This window comes from Ursus americanus, chromosome 6 (genome assembly GCF_024610735.1).
Source record: "Ursus americanus isolate L20-20 chromosome 6, mUrsAme1.1.p, whole genome shotgun sequence".
In the NCBI taxonomy this organism is placed as follows: domain Eukaryota; kingdom Metazoa; phylum Chordata; class Mammalia; order Carnivora; family Ursidae; genus Ursus; species Ursus americanus.
This window is the reverse complement of record NC_142132.1, coordinates 9,607,361-9,627,584: the sequence shown is the minus strand read 5'-3', so window position 1 is coordinate 9,627,584 and position 20,224 is coordinate 9,607,361. Positions and strand designations below refer to the sequence as shown.

Below are 20,224 nucleotides of genomic sequence, written 5' to 3'. Positions count from 1 at the left end.
TCTTTTTAAAGTGGGGCTGGAGGGTTTGCTTTAAGCCACTTTTGTCCCTCCCTCTCAATAGCCTGTCAATTTTTGGTGCCATGTCCTTCTCTTAAACGACGTCTTCTTTCTGAATAGGAAAAAAGAGAGATGGCACCCCATCTCGGAGGCATTCTCCGATAAAATGGAAGAGATGTGGATGCACCCCTTCTCCTCTAGCACAGCCACTGGAGGACGTCCAAACCTGCTCCTTCCTCAGGGAGAGCCTGGGAACCTGCTTTCACTGGCTGAGCTTCCCTTTGTGCTGTGGGCTTCCCTGGGCCCAGACCCTTGAGAACATTCTGCAAATGACTACGTTGTCTGTGGCCACTTACACTCCCCTCTGTTAAGTACTTTCAAAAACGTTTTTAAAGCTGTAGAATCATTTAAATGAAACCTTGCAGCTGTATCACACTTATTAAACAGAGTAAAACAGGGCAGTCTGGTTACATCCCAGAATGTCCTCTGCTTTTCCTTCCGTCAGGAATCCAAGCGGAGGGTGTCCTTAGACCCTGGAGGGCTCCCTCGGACACCGCTGGGAAGCTACTCACCTGACTCACGTCCGTGGAGGCCAGACTTGAGTGTGCATCAAAATAACCCGGGTACAGCACACACCGCTGCCTTGTCCTTAGGGTTTGTGGCTGGGGAGCTCTGGGGAGCAGCCCGAGACTCTGCATTCCTACAAGTTCCCAGGGGATGGTGCTGCTGGTCTGGGGTCCACACCTGGGGGGCAGGCAGTCCTGTCCAGAGGCTGTTCTCCTCCCCCGTCTGGCTACCAAGAGCTCCACAGGGTTGGAGATCTCTGCCCCAGCTGGTGGCTGAAGTGTCTGATTCCCACCGTGGGACGGAAGAGCCAGGAGCAGAGGTAGCCCTGCCCAGTGTCAGGGCCTCCTCGAGAGTTTCCCAGAACGTTCTCAAGTTGAAAGCACGGGGAATTCGTACTGACTTATAGCCTCTGTTTGTCGTCTTGCTCCCAAGTCATTAGGTTTAGCATCCGACTCTTGATTTCGGCTCCGGGCGTGATTTCAGGGTCGTAAGATCGATCCCCACGTCCAGCTCCATGCCCATCGTGGAGTCTGATGACATTCTCTCTCTCTGTCCCTCCCCCACCTGTCTCTCTCTCAAATAAATAAATTAATTCAAAAAAAAAAAAAAGAGAGAAAAGGGATTACCCAAAGAGCTTCTGTAAATAACAGACTTCCAAAAAACTTAAAAATAAATAACGGAATTCCTTTGCGCCAGTTGGATCTGTGGGAGGTATGTGCTGACAAATCCAATCGCCATGACCAGTCCCCAGCGGGCTGAGTAAATTGGGGTGCATCTCTGCGCCTGCTCAGGGCCTTTGAGATTCCGGTCCAGCCGGCTGCTGTCAGATGGAGACACACAAAGTGCCCCCATTGGCCACGTTCAAATATTGACAAGTTCGTATTTCAAATGAACATGTGATGTTGTTCTTGTGTTGGTTTTTCACGGGCCTTGAGCAGCCTTAACTGACTCTTGGAAGAAATCCCTGAATCTTGGATATCTGAGATGAGTTTCCTTGTGTCCTCTGTGCCCCGTTCCCCTGCAGTCTCTGTCACCAGGGCCTGGGAGGGCGTGGAAGGAATCCTGCCCCGGGAAGGAGGACCCACGGAGCCGCCGGTGAATGGGGTGGCAATTCCTGACCCAGATCAGAGGCCCTCGCGTAGCTCTGGGATGATGCTTCTGCCCTTTCCCGTCTTAAGTAGACTGTTTTGCTTGAGTCAAGCTTAAAGGTAATTTCCCTTCTGGGAGCGTAGGTTTGCTCTGTGGAGGGAGAGAGGGTAAGAATGTACTGGAAGGAACTGAGACGCCCGTTCAGGGTTAACTGTGCACGGCCAGCCCCCACTGGACGGGTAAAGGTCAGTGATGGTTAGGGGCCGTCGGCACTCTCGCATGGGCTGGGTTTCACATGCTGGTTTATCTCGAGCGAGACTGGAAATAGCTCGACAGGCCTGCTTTGGAGTTTCCAGCCAATTCGCACGCCTGTCTGGGCACCCTGGATTTGGGCTTTGCTGCTCTGCAGCGACCGTCAGAGGAGCGCCCAGACTCGCCTTATCAAAGCACGTCCCTCTGCGGGCCAGTGCCCCAACCCACCGAGCTTAGCTCTCCGGAGCAACGGCGTCCAAGTGTTTTCTTCCCTCTAGCTTGCATCTGACTTTCCATCTGAGCTGAGTCCTTGGCCTTAGCTCTCGCCCGATGACGTGATCGTGTGCTTGGGGATTCGAGAAGGAAAAATCAAGAGCTTGTGAGGAAGGACGGTTGTGCTAATACCTTCCAGATGGTGATATGAAATGGGAGATAAGATGCTGTCGCCATCTGGCCCGACAGGACGTGGTGTGTTCAGCCTGGATCTTAGGGGTGTTATCACCCCCGTGACAGCCAGGTCACTCTGTTGTCTGTCCTTGGACAGGGGCTTAATTTGGCAACCCTGGCCGATCTCTGAAATGCAATTCACTATCGGGTCCGTGGGGGATCTGCCAGGAAGGACTCCAAAGCCCTGAACAGGGAATCAGCAGGCAACAGTGAGTGACAGCATCTCACCAGGGCAGGACTCGCAGGGCAGTCAGGCTGAACGCAAGGCCGGCATTGACATTGTCTGTGGTTCTCAGGTTCCGTGTGGGTGGAAACTGCATTCGAAGGGAGCCCTCGGCAAACTCTGACCATTAGTAATGGCTCCCTAGGGATGTGTGTCCCGAAGGATTCTAAGGTCCCATCCAGCTAGACCTGGCAGGAGAGAATGCCCTGATCAGTAAGTTATCTCTGCGGGCTCGAAGTATGGTGGCTTATGTGCCCTCTGGGTGCTAATGCTTCTCTTTAACACAAAAGGCTTAAATTAAGTCAGCATTTCTGTCATCGTCCAAAAATATCAACATGCTGTGAATTTGAATTCGGCTTCTTTGTTATTCCACTAAGACTTGGAAAACATCATTGATTAAGTCCTTAACCCAGAAACGGGGGTCTGAAAGTTTTACTAGAAAGGCCTTCACACACCCTACCCCCAGCCCATTTCACAGGAGAAGAGATCCAGGCAAGGGAACAGAAGTATGTGGCAGAAGTGACAGGAGAATGCGCTTGAGAGGCCCTCATCTCTGGGCCCTGGCTTCTCTCTGCCGGTTCGGGGTCTGTCCGGAAGTCTGGCTGAGGGCTGGCGGGGGTACTGGGCACGGCCGAGGGCCTGACCCCCTTAGAATGATGTCTCAGGATGAGCCCTGGTGGGTCAGGGAGGCTTGGGTGGAGACAGGCGCTGGCACAGAGGGGCTGAACTGTCCCCACCTGCTTCTCATTTCTGCTCTAGCAGCGCTGCCCTCCGGCAGCTTGTGGGGGGGGCGGGCACAGGGACCCCTGGTAAGCTCCTTCTTGGGGTCTAGAAGCAGGGCTGGCTTCATGGGCTTGCCACCCAGACAGTCACCCAGGGCCTGGTGCTCAGAAGGGCTGTGTGCTTATTTCAGTGCTCTGCTGTCACTGTCCTGAAATTCTTGATCCTTCTGGAACGTGGGGCCCTGCACTTTTACCTTGCACTCGTTTACGTTCTACTTTGCTTTCGAACTAGGTTGCTGGTCCTGCCTCAGACTCCCGTTCCAAGCAGATGGCCCCGTTGTCCTGCTGTCGGTGGCCTACACGTGGGGGAGGTCAGGGGCGGCAGGGAAGGAGCTGCCTTGTGTTGAACACTTTCCATGGGCCGGGCTCTGTGCCGGGGGCCAGAGAAGCTGCAGTGGCCGAGACTTTAGTAGGGGAGAAGGACACCCTTGGGGCCCAGCCCAACCTGGCCATGCAGGTGGCATGGTTACCCCCACCTGGGGTGGACCCCCTTGTTTGGGTGAGGCCTCCGGATGACGATGGGGTGGCCTGGGAGAGGTAGGCATGCGGGGGCAGTGTCTGCGTGAGCCCAGGCACAGAAGCAAGAAGCTGCCAGGAGCATCAAGGGACTGGCTTGGTGGGGTTAGAGCAGGGAGAGGGAGAGGACAAGCCTGGGAGGCGACAAGGACAGAGACGGGGTCACAGGAGCCGGTGTGGGAGGCCAGGGAGTTTTCTCGCCTGGATTCCTAAGGCTGCGGAAAGTTTCAGGCATGGCAAGGACCTTATCAGAACTTGAGTGGGGTTATCCTGGTGACCGTGAGGGTTGATGTGAGGGGACAGGAGAGGCGGGTAGGGCAGGATATGCGGGTGCCCTCCTCACAGAGGTGGTGGCCCTCACCAGCAGAGAGAGGTGGGACAGAGAGGTTCCGGAAGGAGAAGGAGGTGACTCAGCAGGAAGGGGCCATGGAGAGGCGAGGACAGTCCCAGCTTCTGATGCTGGTCTGAGTCACCGGGCCCTTCCCTGTCGGGGGCCTGACCTCCTTGGCCCCTGGGGATGGGCTAGCCGCAGGCTGGAGGCCGGGAGGGAGTGGGGGCTTCATTCCTAACAGAGCAGTTGAGTCACTTGTTTGGTACCTTGAGTCCTGAGAGCCCAGGGCAGGACGGGTGTGGCCCTGCGGTGGGGCCAGCAGAAGGGAGGGTGGAGGGAGCAGACACCCCCCATACACACTGTGTTCTGGGAGGGGGAGGCAAATCTGTCACCTGTGGGCATCCTCATCAGTGGAGTGTGACTGTCGCTGGGCATCGCCCTGTGGGTTTGGCTTTGCTCTGAGGCCACAGATTCCAGGCTGTGTCTCCCCTCCCCTCTGCCAGGGTTTTCAAAGACAGAAATCTCTCCTTGCACTTTGGTGAGTACCCCCGAGAGTAGCAGAGCCACACCGAATATCGCCTTTCTTCAGCTTGCATGACGTCGAATAAAATCTTGAGGCAGGCACCGAGGGAGCACGGGCAGCAGGATTTCTTTGGGAAACTCAATTTTAGACGTGTAGTTTGAGTTGGTCAGCGGCCTGTTCACGGCTTAGGAACAGGAAAGAAAGTAAGCTTCCAAAGTGTGAAAAAGGCTAAGGAACTTAAAAGCCCCCAATAGTTCGCATTCTTTTTGAGTCATTTCTTTATAAGATATACTCTTTCAGCCACCGTCCGGTTGTTAGAAATCAGCTTGAACAGGCGAGGTGTCCCTCCTGGAAACGCCCTTGGTGCTTTTGCCGGGTTCTGGCCATGCGCTCCCTGTCGTTTTTGTTCACCTGTGGGTCGGCCTTGCTCCGGGCTTGGCCTTTACTCTCCGGTCTCTGTTTTTCTCCTCATTTCTGCGGGGTTCAGGGAAAAAGGCAACGTGAGTTCCAGCTCTGCCTCTGCTCCTGACCCCCGGCTTGGTCACAACCAGCTGGGACACCCCAGTTCTCCCTCTGTCTGTTTATTGAGGGCTCACTGCGGGGCGGGGGGTGCTGGCTGGATGTCGGGATGCTGGCTCCATGACCTTGCCTCAGTGACCTCAGCTCTCTGAGCCTCAGTGTCCTTCTCTGTAATGCGGGGATGGTGACATTTGCCTCTAACTGTTGTCGTGACGCTTCTTTGAGGTCATATATATAACGTGCTTGGCGCTGGGCATGCGGGACCGGGCACCCACCCCGAGGCGCCCAGGACAGTGCACGTGGCACTGAGCTCCCCGGTGGCTGAGCTGCTGCTGTTTCTGTGGCTGTTGATTCATGATGCCCATGCTGAGGCTTGGTGTGGAGGCTGAGGAGTTGCCGGCCTGGCGAGGCTGGGGGGCTGCGAGCCCAGGAGGCAGGGCGGGCAGCTCGCGGTGTGGGCACTGGGGGAGGCCCGCGTGGCGGGAGCGGAGCAGGTGAGGGCCAGGGCGGCGGAACTGGGGGTGAGGCGAGGCTGGGCCCTGCAGTCCCTTCTAAGCAGCGACAGGGATTTGGGGCAAGAGTGTGACTTCTTCCAGTGTGTTGAGTGTGGGGTGCCCATGGCAGCTGCCCTGCGGGCCGGGAAGCCGACCACATAGGTGGTGTTGGAGGAGGTGGACATTAGCAGAACATTATTGACACTGACACCCAAGTGTCCTGCGTTTCCGCAGCCTGGGGGCTCCCGGCAGGTGCTTCCTCCCAGAGGGAAGAAATGAGTCCTCTGCAGAGGCTGGGAAACCTGCGACCCTGGCTTCGACCTCAGGCCTGGTTTCAGCTCTTGGTGCTGAGTCACGTAATACCATATGGGCCGCCTTCGGCCCTGCCAGCTCCCCTGTGGGCTGCAGTGTGGACAGCTGGAGAGAGGCTGGGAGGGCCAACCCACCCTGAAGACTGTTCCCAGGCTTCCGCCTGTGGACGGCATTGATAGCCTTGCTTTTTGCCAAAGGAGAAAATCAAACCTGTTTTGAGCTCTTTGCTTGAGAGCGTGTCTGCGGTTGGCTGTCCTTCCTACCCAAGTCCCCCTTCCCACGGGGCCTCCCAGCAAGCCAGCCATTTCCCTGGATGTCCAGCAGGGGGCACTCACCCACTGAATGTGGGACATCGCTCTCCCGTAGATCTCTGTGCAACCCCTGCCTCCCCACCTAAGGGGTCCCCCCCTGTCCCTGATGCAGCCTCCTTGGTTACCGTCAGCCTTGTGGCTGTGGCTTTTCCCAGCCTCGGATTTGGGGGGTGTATCCTGGGGAGTTTGCAAAGCTGTGCTATGGTTTTCAATTCAGAGTTCATTGCTTATAAAAAAGTATTAGAAATGGTCATACAAAAGTCTGCTCCCCAAAATCAAAGAAGACAATTTACAGAGTGTCCTGAGCAACCACTCTGCCTCCATCAAAGAGAGGCCAAGTTCTGCTGGAGCCTAACACAGGAGGCATTCATGCCTGGCTGGGGGTGGGGGGCGGGGGGGGGGCTGCATTGGAGGGTGCCTTCTCTGTGTCAAAGCAAAGGCCCCAGGGAACAGGGCGGGGATGGCGGGAAGCAGCATGCTGGGTCTCTAAATAGCCCATTCCACGTGTCTGGGTGGATTGGGTGGGGTGAGGGGGCCTGATGAATGTGCCATTAATGAGCCGAGTTCCCCTGGGAATAATTCTCCCTTTGTGTCCCCAGCACCTTCCCAGCTGCCACCCGTGCCGCTCTCGTTCCCCGAGCCTCTGAACATGTGTCTTTGCTTCCTGCCCCAGCTGGTGATGGAGTAGAAGCTTCTGTTCTCTCCCACCAGGGTCTGCCCAAGGACTTAAGCAGGTATTGTGTAAAGCTTTCCTCCATGGTTGCTGCCCCTGGAGAGGAGGGGCCTGGGGGGCACAGACGTGAGCTGCGCTGGGGACGACACCAGCAAGGTGTTGACAGTTTGGATCAGTGATGCCCCGAGTGGTCATTTGTGGCTGGTTTGACGTTTACCCTTGCGGGCAAGTGTCCACATAGCAGTGGGATACCCTGAGTGAGCAAACGGATTATCAGGGATCTCCGGAGACACAGAACCAGTAGGATGTATATATACATATAGACCGAGAAATTTATGTTAAGGACTTGGCCCACGTGACTACGGAGACGGCAGGTCTAATGTGTGCAGGGGCGGCCGGCAGGCTGGAGACCCAGGCAAGGTCTGAAGCCGCCGCTGCTGTCTGAAGGCTGCCTGCTGGCAGAATCCCTCTTCCTTGGGGGACCATGGTCCCCACTTGTTCCTTCATTTATTTCTATTAAGATGGACTCGTGGTTATCTATTTTATACTTTGGGTCATAAGATAATACTACTTTATTTTTTTTACTTTTTAATTTTTTGCCCACCTCGTCTTAGCTTTGGCCATTGGACTACTGGCTCCTAGGGCTTTACTTTGAGAGGGTCCAGAAGGCCCGAGGCCCGATAGAGATACAATCAGATTCTCATTTTTAAAGGCTCTCTCTCGAGCTGCGTGGCAGGGCAGGACTGATTTCAGGACTGACCAGCCCCCCCTCCGCCCCCGCCGTCCTGAGGCTCCAGGTCCCACCCAGTGGGCCAGGACAGGACTGGGTGTGGCTGTGGGTCTGCGGCCTGACCCCGCCCTCTGTTGCACCTGCAGGCTGCCGCCAGGTTCGCTCGCTCTCCGGCTGCTTTAGCTGCGGGGCTGTGGCCTAGGTCCACCGAGCCAGAGAAAACTTGTCTCTTCCCCTCTGGTGGGTCCCTGGAGGTTTTCAAATTAATTTCAAAAACGCACCAGTGGAAATTTCATTCTGCTGAAATGGAAGTTGTTGTTGCTCGAGCCTGGGCCAGAGTCTGAGGTCCTTACTGGTCTCACGGGCTGGAGGTGCATCCTGCATCCGTTCCCATTTCCGGCTGGGCTTCTCTTGCCGGAGCCGGGAGCGCCTTCTGTGTGTTTTCACCACACACAGGCGTGGCCCGGCCCCCCCACCTCTGCGGTTTTGCCTTCCCCTGTTTGGGCTTGGAAGGGAGTGGCAGGGCAGCGAGACCTGGGGCACATCTTATTACGGAACCGACAGATGTTCTGTTCTTGCAGGCATGCTGGGTGACTTCCTGCTGCCTCCTTCTGCCTCTAATGGCTGCTGTGGAAACGATGACACAACCCCACATTTCCAGTGCAAATGGCTTTTCTCCGGGAGTTTTCACACCCCTCCCCTTCCCCCATCCCCGCTGGTAATCATTAGGATATAAGCCTTTGGGAGAACAGATGTGACTTTGAGAGAGGCCATGGGGAGGAGAGAGAGCTTCATGTCCAACCCTGCCTAAAGCAAAGAGCTTGTCCTGGGAGGGACACTGTCCGTTGCGGTGGCCAGGCTTCTGGCCTTCTCTTCGCCTCCAGCCCTGCCCTTCCACAGCCTCCATGCCCAGCAGACACCCTGGCCTATGAAGGTGGTCTGGAAAACATCAGGCAGCGATGCATTGAGCTCAAGGAGGCTGAAGCCAGGCAGGGAGTCATGATAAAGAATTCTCTAGTGATGCGGGTCGAAAGCCCTCACTCCTGCCAAGGCTGCCACAGATGACCATGTGTTTTTGGACCCTCTGGAGGCTTGTGGCAAAGAGCCTGGTGTGTTGGCACATGGGCCAGGTGGGTGTGAACCTGAGCAAACAATGTCCCTGTCCAGAGCTGACCTGCCAGTCGGCCTGCTGGGGACCACTGTCTTGAAGGGATGGGTAACTTGGAGGCCTGGCCAAGGGCTTCCTGGATAGACCTGGAGGAAATGAGATGGGAGAAGGAGCTTCTTGCCAGAAGGAAGTGGTTCCACGCTGGAGGAGGCCCAGGGCGCAACACCCCCGAACCGTAGCCCGGGGTGGGGGCAGGCAGGTGGCCTTTGCTCACCAGGGCTTCTGGTGAGATATCCCCCAGACCCTGACCGCATTGGGCAGCTCTAAATTGCTCCCATCTCTCTCTCCACACTTGTCCCGGACTGGAGAGATTTTCCTGGCAGAAGAGGCAGTGCACGTCTCCCCGGCCCCACCCTGGCTGGTACCCTCTTCCCCCCAGGTTAGAGACGTGACCCCCTTGAAAAATGCTGCACGTTCTTGCACTCAGAGCTGCTGCGTCTGCCAGCTCGCAGCTCCCTGGTTAATTTTGTAGGTGGGGTCAGGACCCTCCTCTGTTTTCAAGATGCCGATGCTGTCTGCCAGCAAGGTACTGTGCTGAGCAGACTCGAGTCTAATCCGGCTTGTTCCTTAGTCATATGAGCCACATGTCATTACATGCATTCCCGTGCCTGAAAGACCACTTCTTACAGGGCAGCCTGGGCCCAGATGTGCTGTAGAGTGTCACCCACCTGGCGGGACAGGCATAGGCCACGTGACCTGGGGCTTCTGGCTGCTGGTTGGTCTCGTGAATGGGAGCCGGTGTTTGGGCAGCTGGGCGGGTGCGTCCGGAGGCTCCACGTCGCTGGCTGGTACTTCACCAGTGCAGTCAGTAGAGGGTGGCCACCTCGGTCTGGGCAGAGCAGGTGTGGAGAGGCGGGACCAAGGCCCCTAGCCATGACCTTCCTTTCCCTTCTTCTGGGAAGGAGAGCGGGCAGCCGGGTGGGGCTTCTCTGGAGCACACTGGGAGAAACTGCAGATCTTCAGCTTGGTGACCCCAGCTGGACTGGAGTCCCAGCACCCCTCGAGCAGCCTGGAAGGGAGTCCGACCTGACATGGGGAGCTGATGGCACAGGGGAGCTGTGAGAGCCAGGGAGGGTGTGGCTGGGGGTGCCCAGCTTAGCTTCCGGAGGGTGGAAGGTTTCAGGGCAGCAGGAGGTCTGGGAGCTCCCCCTCCAATCCTGGTAATGCCCTTGGCCCCATATTATGTTGGCTGCCATGTTATAACTCAGATTTTTGCACTTTAAGTGGCTGATTTGCTTCCAGGCCCAGTGTATGCCTTGGAGCCCCCAGACCCGGCTGGAGGTAGGAAGAGAGGGATTGCCAGCAGCAGGCCTGGTCGTGGATCGCCCAAGGGGAAGTGGAAAAATAGACCCACAGACCAAGACAGGGCCCCAGGGAGGGAGGGTGGGAGAAGGGCTTCTCACCAGAACATGCCTGCCTCAGGGCCCCTCCCTGCCTTTTTGGCAAGTTCTGCTGCCTTTTCCGCAAATTAGCTTCTCTTATACTCAGGCTCATGATGAAGATGAAGTCACAGGCCTGATGTGACAGCTGCAGGAAGGTGACAGGTGCTCTGAGCCTAAGTGGATCATGTAGTGTGGTCTTCTGCTCTGTTTCCATCTATACGTCTGCCCATTTGTCCATCCGCCCGCTCAGCACACACGTCCTGGGTTGATTCTGTGCCAAATCCCATGTGTGAGGTGGTGCAGGGGGAGGAACGTCAAACTGGAGAGACTTGCTTCTGGCCCACTTAGGAGCTGTGTGACCTTAGACAAGTTACTTGACCTCTCTGAGCTTTAGTTTACCAAAATCTTTAGAATGAGGCTAGTAGTCCCCACGTCCGGGAGGTAACTGTGAGGAGTAGAAGAGGTACGTGAAGAATGTAGCCCAGCGCTTGGCAGACAGGAGGCATTTCATCAATGTCGGCTCTCCACTGACATCCAGCGGTGCTGCGAGCGCTGGGGGAAAGGAGCCGGAGACAGACACAGCAATAATACAGCGTGGAAAGTCTCCCACAGAGTTGAGAACAGAAGAGCCAGAAGAGAGCCTACTCTGCCTGGAGCAGTCGGGGAGGCTCCGGGGGTGAAGAAGGCAGAGGTCCTTTGGAGGGGGAGGCACAGGAGCCACGGCTTGGTGGGAGGTGGAGAGGCCCAGCAGATTTCGGCAGCAGGTCAGGACAGGCCTGGACCCATTGGGGCGGGGGGAACGCGGGTGGTCGGGGGCAGAGCGGTGAGGTTAGCGGCAGAAAGTGATAAGCGGGGCAGGTGGCAGTCCGATTTGGAGGGGCCTGCGGCCAGGGTCCCCGGAGTTCACTGGGCCCCACAATGTGCAAGGAGGATCGTCTCCCCTTTAAAGCAGGGGAGAATCAGGACTCAGTTGAGTTGTGCGGAAAATCTCCGGTGGCCAAGGGGAGGATGGGTGGTGAGGAGAGGCCGGCGGTCACCGGGCCACTGGAGTTTGTCACCGTGGTCCAGGTGGGAGGTGATGGTGGCCCAAATGTGGGTGGTGGATGTGGGGATGGGGAGGATCTGACTCTGTCTTCATGGCTTGCATTCCTCCCTTCCTTCCTTCACTCATGAATGTCTGTTGAGCTTCTGCTCTGTGCCGGCCTCTGAGGCTGGTGCTGGGGGTACAGTAGTGACCCCCACAGAGGGGGGCCACACTCTTATGAGGGGACTCTGCAAGGGCGGGGATTCCTGGGCTGTGCTGTGATTCTGGGGTGGGGGGGCTCCCAGGACAAGTCCCCCAGGACCCTGGGCTTGGCAGCAGCCTTTCCTCCCCGTGCCGTGCTGCCTAAAGCTGGGGCTCAGGAGGGGAGGGGTGTAATCCCCCATGGGGTTCCACCCAGCATGCAGTCCCAGCCCTTTATCTCCTGGCTAAAAGGCAAAGGACGGCTCTTCGAGGATGACTTGCCCACTTTGTGCCCCCAATAAGTACCCCTGCTCCTGACTTTAAAAATCCATCTCATTGAGCATCATTGCCTAGTGCCTTTGCAAACCATATGGTCGTGCGGCCTTTCTCAAGTTTAGATAATGGGGCTCCCCTCCCTCCCCATTTTTATTGGCCCCATTTTAAAGGCAGGCAAACCGAGGCCCAGTGAGGTCAGGACCTTGCCTGAGGTCGCAAGCTCCTAGAGCAAAGCTGTGGTGGGAACCATTTGGGTTGAGGGTCTCAGCAGACTCCTCCTCCAGGAAGTCGGCCCGGGGAATGAGGAGCTCCGGACTTGGTGTCCCAGGGCTGCTGTGAGAGTCAGCGGGGCAGGGACACTGAGTTCTCCCCAGGACAGAGTGACTTCTTGCTTCTCCACGAAATGGCCACAGCAGCATCACAGCTAACGTGTACTGAGCGCTTGCTGGATGCCAGGCACGGCTGTACGGAGCGCTGCTCCACTGTTACTTCGTTTAAACCTCGCAATATCCATGTTGGTGGGAAGGTCCTATTTATTTTTATTGCACAAATGAGAACGCTGAGGGCCAGAGGGGCTTGGTAACTTCTTTGGGTCAGTTTAAGGATTGAGGTAAATGCACGATTTCCCTTATTATCCATTAATCTTTCTGAATTAGGTGAATGAGGAAGAGAGTTTAATTCAAACCTCATTCCTGGGCACCCAGCCATCCCCTCCCCCCGCCCCCAAATCCCACAGACAGAAAGCAAGACTTGTCAGGGAAGCTGGAGGGCATGGCTCTGGGCCTTGCATGTGACGGCGGGGGAAGACCTCGGATTGCTTCAGGGATTCTCCTTAAGCTCTGGCCTCAGTTGGAAAGAATTTTAGTTTTGGCCTCTCTCCTGTGTGTCCCTAATTACAGGTCTGTCCGCCCCCCCACACCCGAGGGATGTCCATCCAGCCCTTTGTCCACATAGCGGTCAAGAGCCTCCCATGTGCCCGGCTCTGGGCTAAGCATTGGGCATTCCATGGGGCAGATGGGGGGTGCAGTCTGAGCCCCCCAGGAGCCCACCTTGCCCAGACTTGTTCCTTAAGGGGATACTGGTTGCTGGGGGGCTGCTACCCTAGGATGAAGGGGTCAGAGCGGGCCCTTCTGGAGAGAGATCTTGACCTCCCAGAAACAAAGGAGCCCCCCCCCGCCATGTTGGGGATCGCAGGCACATTCCCAGGCTGGGCCATCACAAAGCAGGAGCCCTTCTTTTTCTGGATTCATAACTTAACGAGATGCAAAACCATGTAAATGTGCCATGCACTTACTCTGCGTCAAAATGGAATCAGTGATCAGCCTCTGAAAGCTGCTAGGAAAGCTGGCGGTGCCTCTCCCACGTTTCCTTCAAGTCAGCGGGATGAGGCGGGAATTGGGTCAGTCTGTTGTCACGGCAAGATTGTCTCCACGTGGACAAATCAATTCCTAAAAATCTGAGTATTTAGGAAGAGTAATCCCTTATCTTCAGACACAGTTACAGGCTAATTGCTTCCAGCGATGACTAGACAGCCCCCTGGGATGCTTATGAAAAGGGAAATATTTTTAGGGCTTGGTAATGCACACACGAACACACGCACATCTGTGCACGTATGCGCATCTGTGCACACACGCATGGGTGTACCCACACGCACACCCACACGCACACACACACACACACGCACGCTCGTTCACTCTCTCCACAGACGTTATGCTAATGCCATCAGTAGGTGCTCATGGATGCTATTTCTGGCCCAGCCGTTCTGGATTTCTGTTCTATCCTGGAGCCTTGAGTCAACAGCTCTGGTCCTCAGCTTCTGGCTTTCAGTGTGCCGCCCCCAATTAGGGCAGCCCCACGTCAGGCTCTGTGTCCCTGCTGTTCAGGCATGGAAAGTGAAGCCCCCCAGATCAGCTGGCCATCTGCCTCGTGAGGGGGCTGCTGCCCGGGTAGGGACTTCGTGAGGACCCGCTGTCCGTTTACAGTGAGGCAAGGAGCACGACACCCAGAGCTTCTGAATGTGCTCGTTCGCATTTTCTTCACTGGAAGCACTGTCACTCTGAACGGCGTCTTTGGAGCCACGGGGAGGAACCCTCTCCCCTGTTTGCGGTGGGACCTGAAGTTCTCTACCTGTTTCTCCCATCTGGCTTCGGAAACCAGCCCTGCTCCTGATTCTGGCAGCGGGGAGATCCCATCTCTGTCTACACCTGGATGTTTTCGTAAAAGATCTCTTTTTCCTGGTACCAAGTAGCCTCTGGAACCAGTCAGCTTAAGCTCTAGAGGAACTCGGTGGATTAACACATCAGCATTCACTCTAAGTACAGTATTTCAGCTCTCTTAACACGCACTGAACAGTGCTTATGGAATTTTCTGTTCTTGGAAGTATTTCTCCAAGAAGAAAGGGGGACGACACTGGTTATGTTCTTGGTCTGAAAGACCGGCGTCTGGTGCGGGCGCGTTACTTGTTTCTCTCTTCCCCAGTTTGAGGGAAGCTTGACTTTAAGTTTCGAGCTTGAATGTTGGAGGTCAGAGTTTTATTTAGCCAATGTCCACCTTGGGCCACCCAGTTTTTGCCTATGACCTTAAACCTAGCTTATGAAAGTCGTTGGAGGAACAGGTCTGGAAAAAGACAATTATTACCTGAGATAGACCACTCAAAAATGAATCCGCTTAATAAGTCAAAGTTTTATGGTAATAGCACGGAAAGGGTTTAACTGCGCGACTTTACCTTGAAAAAAGAAATGAAGAGTTTTGAAAATGGTGAGTTTTATATTTAACAACATGTAGGCTCTCAGGATAACCATATGCTAATTATTTATTTATTTATTTTTAAAGATTTTATTTATTTAATAGAGAGAGAGACAGCCAGCGAGAGAGGGAACACAGCAGGGGGAGTGGGAGAGGAAGAAGCAGGCTCCCAGCAGAGGAGCCCCATGTGGGGCTCGATCCCAGAACGCCGGGATCACGCCCTGAGCCGAAGGCAGACGCTTAACGACTGAGCCACCCAGGCGCCCCCATATGCTAATATTTAGAACGAACAAAGAGGGGTGCCTGGGTGGCACAGTGGTTAAGCGTCTGCCTTCGGCTCAGGGCGTGATCCCGGCGTTATGGGATCGAGCCCCACATCAGGCTCCTCCGCTATGAGCCTGCTTCTTCCTCTCCCACTCCCCCTGCTTGTGTTCCCTCTCTCGCTGGCTGTCTCTATCTCTGTCGAATAAATAAATAAAATCTTTAAAAAAAAAAAAAAAAGAACGAACAAAGAAGTCTGGCTCAATTTTCCTGCCCGATTGTCAGGGTTGTGTATCCCTCACCTCCCATCTGAGTCCCTTCACCATAAATCCACAGGGACCTCACCAGTTTTCTGCAGGGCTCCTCTCAGCTCCTTGATCTTGACGTTCCCTCCTCGAAGCTGCCTTCTTCTAACTCCTCCCGAGCTTCTCCTCTTCAGTGGCTCACAGATGGCCATCTGTCACGATTTCTGGAGAGTCCCATTCCCTGACTTCACGGTGTCCTGCGTGTTCTGCCAGGTTTTAGCTCCCTTTGCAGTCGGAGGCATTGTGTATTTGCCCTGACAGTCGTCGAGAGACAACTGGCGGCGACTTTGGAAGCCAAGAAGGGCTTCCTTCCCTATTTGAGGGGAGGACCGAGTCTCTAAGTGGCTTCTTCGTTGCCGGACACCCCCCTCAGGCTGACCTTTGCTTCCTCTTCTATAACTTTGATGCTGTGGCACCATGGATGCTTGGAGACGCTCTCGGAGGGATGGGGCAGCTCGAAATATATCCTCTGGGAAGTTGTTCGCTTTCTGGTGTTCCTCGTTGCCGGAGGGAGCCGGGTAGCTGCTGCTCCGCTCACTGAGCAGCCCCGTGGCGTTGAGTGTGGAAGGGTTGTTGTCCACCATAGTCACCGTCTCTTGGCAGAGGACCCACGGGACAGAGTATGTCGAGAACGTCAGTCACAAGACACCTGCTCATCCGTGGAGTGGCCTTTTTTGTCCCCCCAAACCTGCTGGGTTTTATGAATTATGTAACTGATCGTGATTGTTTCCCTTTTTGCTTTGGCTGTTGGGAAGCTTAGGACCAGAGTTGCAGCTTATTCCAACAAGGACTTTGATAAGTACTTCTGGAATAACCTTACCCCCTCTGGCTTTTACACACCTTTTCTAGCTGAATTTCTTTCCTTTCTAGCTGAATTGCAAGCTTAAATCTTTTCTAAATTTGGATAGATTTTCTAAAAAGTGATCTCAGGAGTTCTCCCACTATCTCTGTCTCAAACGAGCGGAATGAATTTGGTAAAGACGGAAGAATTTTGTGTCACTGACTCCTCTTCCATGATGAGACTTTGTGGCACTCAAGTTTTGTGTAGACCTGGGGTTTTCTGCACTTGTGGGCTTCAAAGATTAACATTGTAACCTGTATCTGTAATTTTGGAATAAAAGCCAGTCTCATCTCTCTTTACCAATTTCTTTTCTAGCGCATTTTGGGATGCCTCTCTGGGTGTGACAGTAAAACCCTCAACCTTCATTTTCGATCATGACAGAATTGAAAGGATTTACCCCATGAAGGGTAGTCTTTGGAGCTGCCTTTGCTTGGAAGGAACTCTGGAAGGTCTCATGTGTAGATATGGTGAAGGTGGCAAGGAAAACATATAGTAGTTTCTTTCCAAGAAGAAAGGGGAAGAACTTTCTGGAAGAGATGGGATTTTACCTGACCTTGTGCTTCAGCCCAAGAATACCACTCAGGCTCCTCAGGGCGAGCATTTGAGGTTGAATGTTGGAGTCTAGAAGATCAATAGATAACTTGTGGCCCCAGAAATGAAAGAACCCATCAATCTCCCCTTTCTCTGTTCATCAGACAATTGAAGACCTTTGCCAGGACCTCTTCCCACGCCCTCTACGTGTGACCCGCATGTATTTATGGAGCCCGGGCTGTGTGCAGGGCATGCTGCAGGGCTGGGGAGCGGAGTGCAGGTGCAGACACATGGATAAAGTGGGATGAGTGGGATGAGGAAGTCCCAAGGCTCTGACCTGCCAGTGGTGGAGAGAAGTCTGAGGGCCAGCCGGGACTGACCCTCCCAGGCGCTGGCCCGGAGCTGGGGCTGATACCCAGGAGGCATTGAGAGAGCTGGGGAGGGTAGGGAGGGGCGCCTCTTCAGCAGTGAGGTCACAGGGAGGACCCTGGCCCCGCTCAAGGACAGGGTGGAGCGAGTCACAGTATCAAGGCCAGAATACGGAATTGGGACTTCTTCCCGAAGGCCGTGGTCAGCTTTTGGAGCAAGGTTGTATGACATAAAAGCTCTGTCTCCAAAGCCCAGGGAAGAGGATCCCAGATCTGTAAAATCTGGTGGGGAAAGTGCCAGCAGTGTGCCGTTCCTGCCCACCCCTGGTCCTGTTCACTGGCCGGTCCTGCTGGTCTCAGGTCACGTTCACATGTGGATGCGGAACTTGGGCCACACGGGAGGCCTCAGGTGGAAGAGCTTCCACCAGCTGGAACCTCCGGGGGAGGGCAGTGAGCACAGAGTCGTGCGACATGGGGGGACCTTCGGGGGCCTCACATGGAGGAGCAAGTTGCCAGCAGGCCGTGGTGGTCCTACCAGAGCGGGAGCCTGGCTAAAGCTGGGCTCCCTGAAGAGAAGGCCCTCGTGCTTTTGTGCGGCGTCCCCGCAGCCCCCACCACGGGGTAGTGGATGGTGGGGAAGGCCAGCGACTTGAAGAAACTGGACCTGGGCCGTTCTCCATCTGTGTTTACATTCTTCGTGCTCTCCAGATGGATTTTTTCTGTGATCTGACCTACTTTTCTTTAGTGTGTGTGCTTGGGCTAATTAGCAGTGCAGGGGTCCATCGGTCCTGTTTGGAGAGCGTGGCTGCTATGGCAACTGGAGACTCTCCGAGGCCGCAGGCAAAGATAGAGCCGCGCAAGTTGTTTTTCTCGGGGTATCAGAGGTGCTTCAAATGGCTCGCCCTTCTGGACTGTGGCTCGGTCCGTTGGACCTTACTGGGATTTAAGGGTCTCTATCACATAATTTATCTCTCAATTACAGAGGTTTGGCAGGTTTGCTGATCTTTCTGGTATGTGTCAGTAACTTGAGGAGAGGCTCATCTTATGCAACCTGTATAGGCAGGTACACGACAAGTGCACTGATATGTGTTGAATCACTAGTTGTTTTAGAAATGATGGGTGCACCCCTTTATTTATGCAGATTTCTACGGTGTCTGGGAGCCATCACTAGGAGGGTTGGTCCTGTTGTCTAAGTGGACTTAGCCTGCCATCAGGGTCCCAGAATATGGGTGCGATGGTCCAGAGCCCCAAGAGGGGCTGTCTGAGTTCAGGATCTCAATGCAGCCACGGTTAGAAGCTCCAGGGATCACTGGTTTGCTCTGGAGGGGAAAGGCTCTGCTTGGGGCCGCCAGGGTAAAGTCTGGAGAATGCGCTGGGAGTGAAGAGATGGTAAGGAAGGCAGAACCAGCCGGGCCACGTGAAGGCAGTCCCTCCTGGAAGAAAGGTCCAGACTCAGCAGAGGGGAGCCAAGGGCATGGCGTCCGTAGCCTCAGCCCCAGGTAACGGCCAGGCTGGGTGCTCAGTGTGGGTGTGCGAGTACCTGCGGGAGCCGGTGCTTGGAGCGCTAACTGCTTGTATTTTAGAATTTCCAGATAGAACCTGGATACACTGTACACACCCAAGATTTAACCTTTGTGGAATGATCTGGGGTGGGACGGGGTGAGGCAGGGAGGAGGGGGAGGCAGTGGACAGGCAGGAGTGGGGCGGAGGGGGTGGTATTTATGTCATGAGCAGTTCTGTGGATGACCATATCCCAGGGCTGGGTCCACAGAGCATCGACGTGGGGTCCGATGGCCCCGGACTGTTGTTCGAGTTTCCTGGGTCTGGCTTTTTGCTTTTTCTTAGCTGTTCTTCTTGGGTCCCATCCACGTATCTTCAGCAGCTTGTCTTGGTCGGCTTGGGCTGCTGTGGCAAAAACAGCCTGGTCTGGGAGGCGCAAGTTCTGCTCCCAGTTCTGGAGGCTGCAAGGGTGACCCCGCATGGCCGGGTTCTCCGCCAGAGCCGTCTTCCCGGCCTACCTGGAGCCCACAGCGAGCCCTAGTCCTTCCAGAATAGCGCTCCCTCTCCACACCCCGTTTTTCCGTTTTACATTTTCTGTCGGCTGAATGACTAGATGACCAGATTCGTTTCACTTACGTGTAAACTGAGCATCAGGAGGTCATCGCAAGGGCGTGAGAAGCTCTTCTGTGAGTCCGCTGCGCAGACTCGTCATGCGTGGCTTTGTGTGGCATCACGGGTCCCCACATTGCATTTGTCTCTCCCCTGGTTCCTGGGGGTGTTTTTGGCATCACAGAGTTGGTGGCAGCCTGTGAAGTGTCAGTGCGTCATGACATTAGAGTCATTGGGACTCGAAATGGCACTCAGGCGAAAATGCTTCTCAGGAAGAAGGAAAGAAAATTAGCACTGTTCAGCACCCGTTAGAGTCCCGCTCCTGGGACCCTATGTATACGTTTGTATTATTTGATTTAATTTCCCAATACCCTGCAAAGTAGATGCTTTCTCTCTTTTGCCAGCTGGGGAAGCAGAGGCTCTGGATGGTTACACGGTTGGCTCTAGGCCACTCCACAAATGAGGGAGAAGTCAGTATTTGAATTCCGGTCTCATTTCAAAACCCTCCCCTGTTTTTGCAGCAAACCCCTACCCGCAGGGGGCAAGCACAGTTGGATGGTTTTGTGCTTTCGTGTGTCTCAAATGAAAAGGCAGATGGGTTCTGATTGTGGCTGTTCACCGTCGTAGTGTCAAGTTGGGCTCAAGGCCATACTCTCCATACCCAGGGAAGGGGTCACTTTCCTCAAAAAACTAATTCTAGGTTAGGGCTTATGGAATTTTCAGCTCCGCGTGATAAGGTTGCTGGGACTCCCAACTGCCCCAGGAGATCTGCTACCTAAGGGGAAACCAAGCCTCAGGGCACTGGAGGAGGAACACAGGACATGTGGACAGATCAGCAGGATTGGTGCCCCCAGATGACACCCTGTCCTGACAGTGAGTGACAGCTGTCCAGGAGGTGCTTCCCAGAGCAGGCCTCTAGGCCACCCTGACAGTGACCCTCCCTGCAAGACTGACATAGTCATTAGCCATCTTCATGGAAATGCAAAAGTAAACCTTCTCAGGGTTTCCTGGAAATTTCGTGTTGTTGTGTCCTGGGAAACAGTTTCAATTTTCTGGCTTTTGGTTTGACACTAATCTTAAACAGGCACAGAGGAAAGGCAGCCCACCATGGAGTCTAGAACCATCCTGACATTATGAGCCGCGACCTCAAAAGGTCCTGTCCAAACATCCTTGCCACAGTTTCAGAAAATGCTCAGGGCATTGGAGGAAATTTTTAAATGCTTTGTGCAGTTCTGTTTTCATTTTAT

General features: G+C 54.7%; 1 protein-coding gene across 19 annotated transcripts in view; it reads left to right on the top strand.

Annotated features, from left to right (window-relative positions):
• TACC2 (transforming acidic coiled-coil containing protein 2) overlaps positions 1-20,224 on the top strand; it is a 199,871-nt gene that overhangs the window by 105,851 nt on the left and 73,796 nt on the right. For 15 of the 19 annotated variants that reach the window (XM_045803335.2, XM_045803330.2, XM_045803329.2 and 12 more), the window contains one exon: positions 6,963-7,097. The exons of the other annotated variants lie outside the window; for them this stretch is intronic. In XM_045803335.2, the coding sequence (XP_045659291.2) occupies positions 6,963-7,097 (135 nt within the window). The remainder of the gene's footprint in view (positions 1-6,962; positions 7,098-20,224) is intronic. 19 annotated transcript variants of the gene reach the window in all.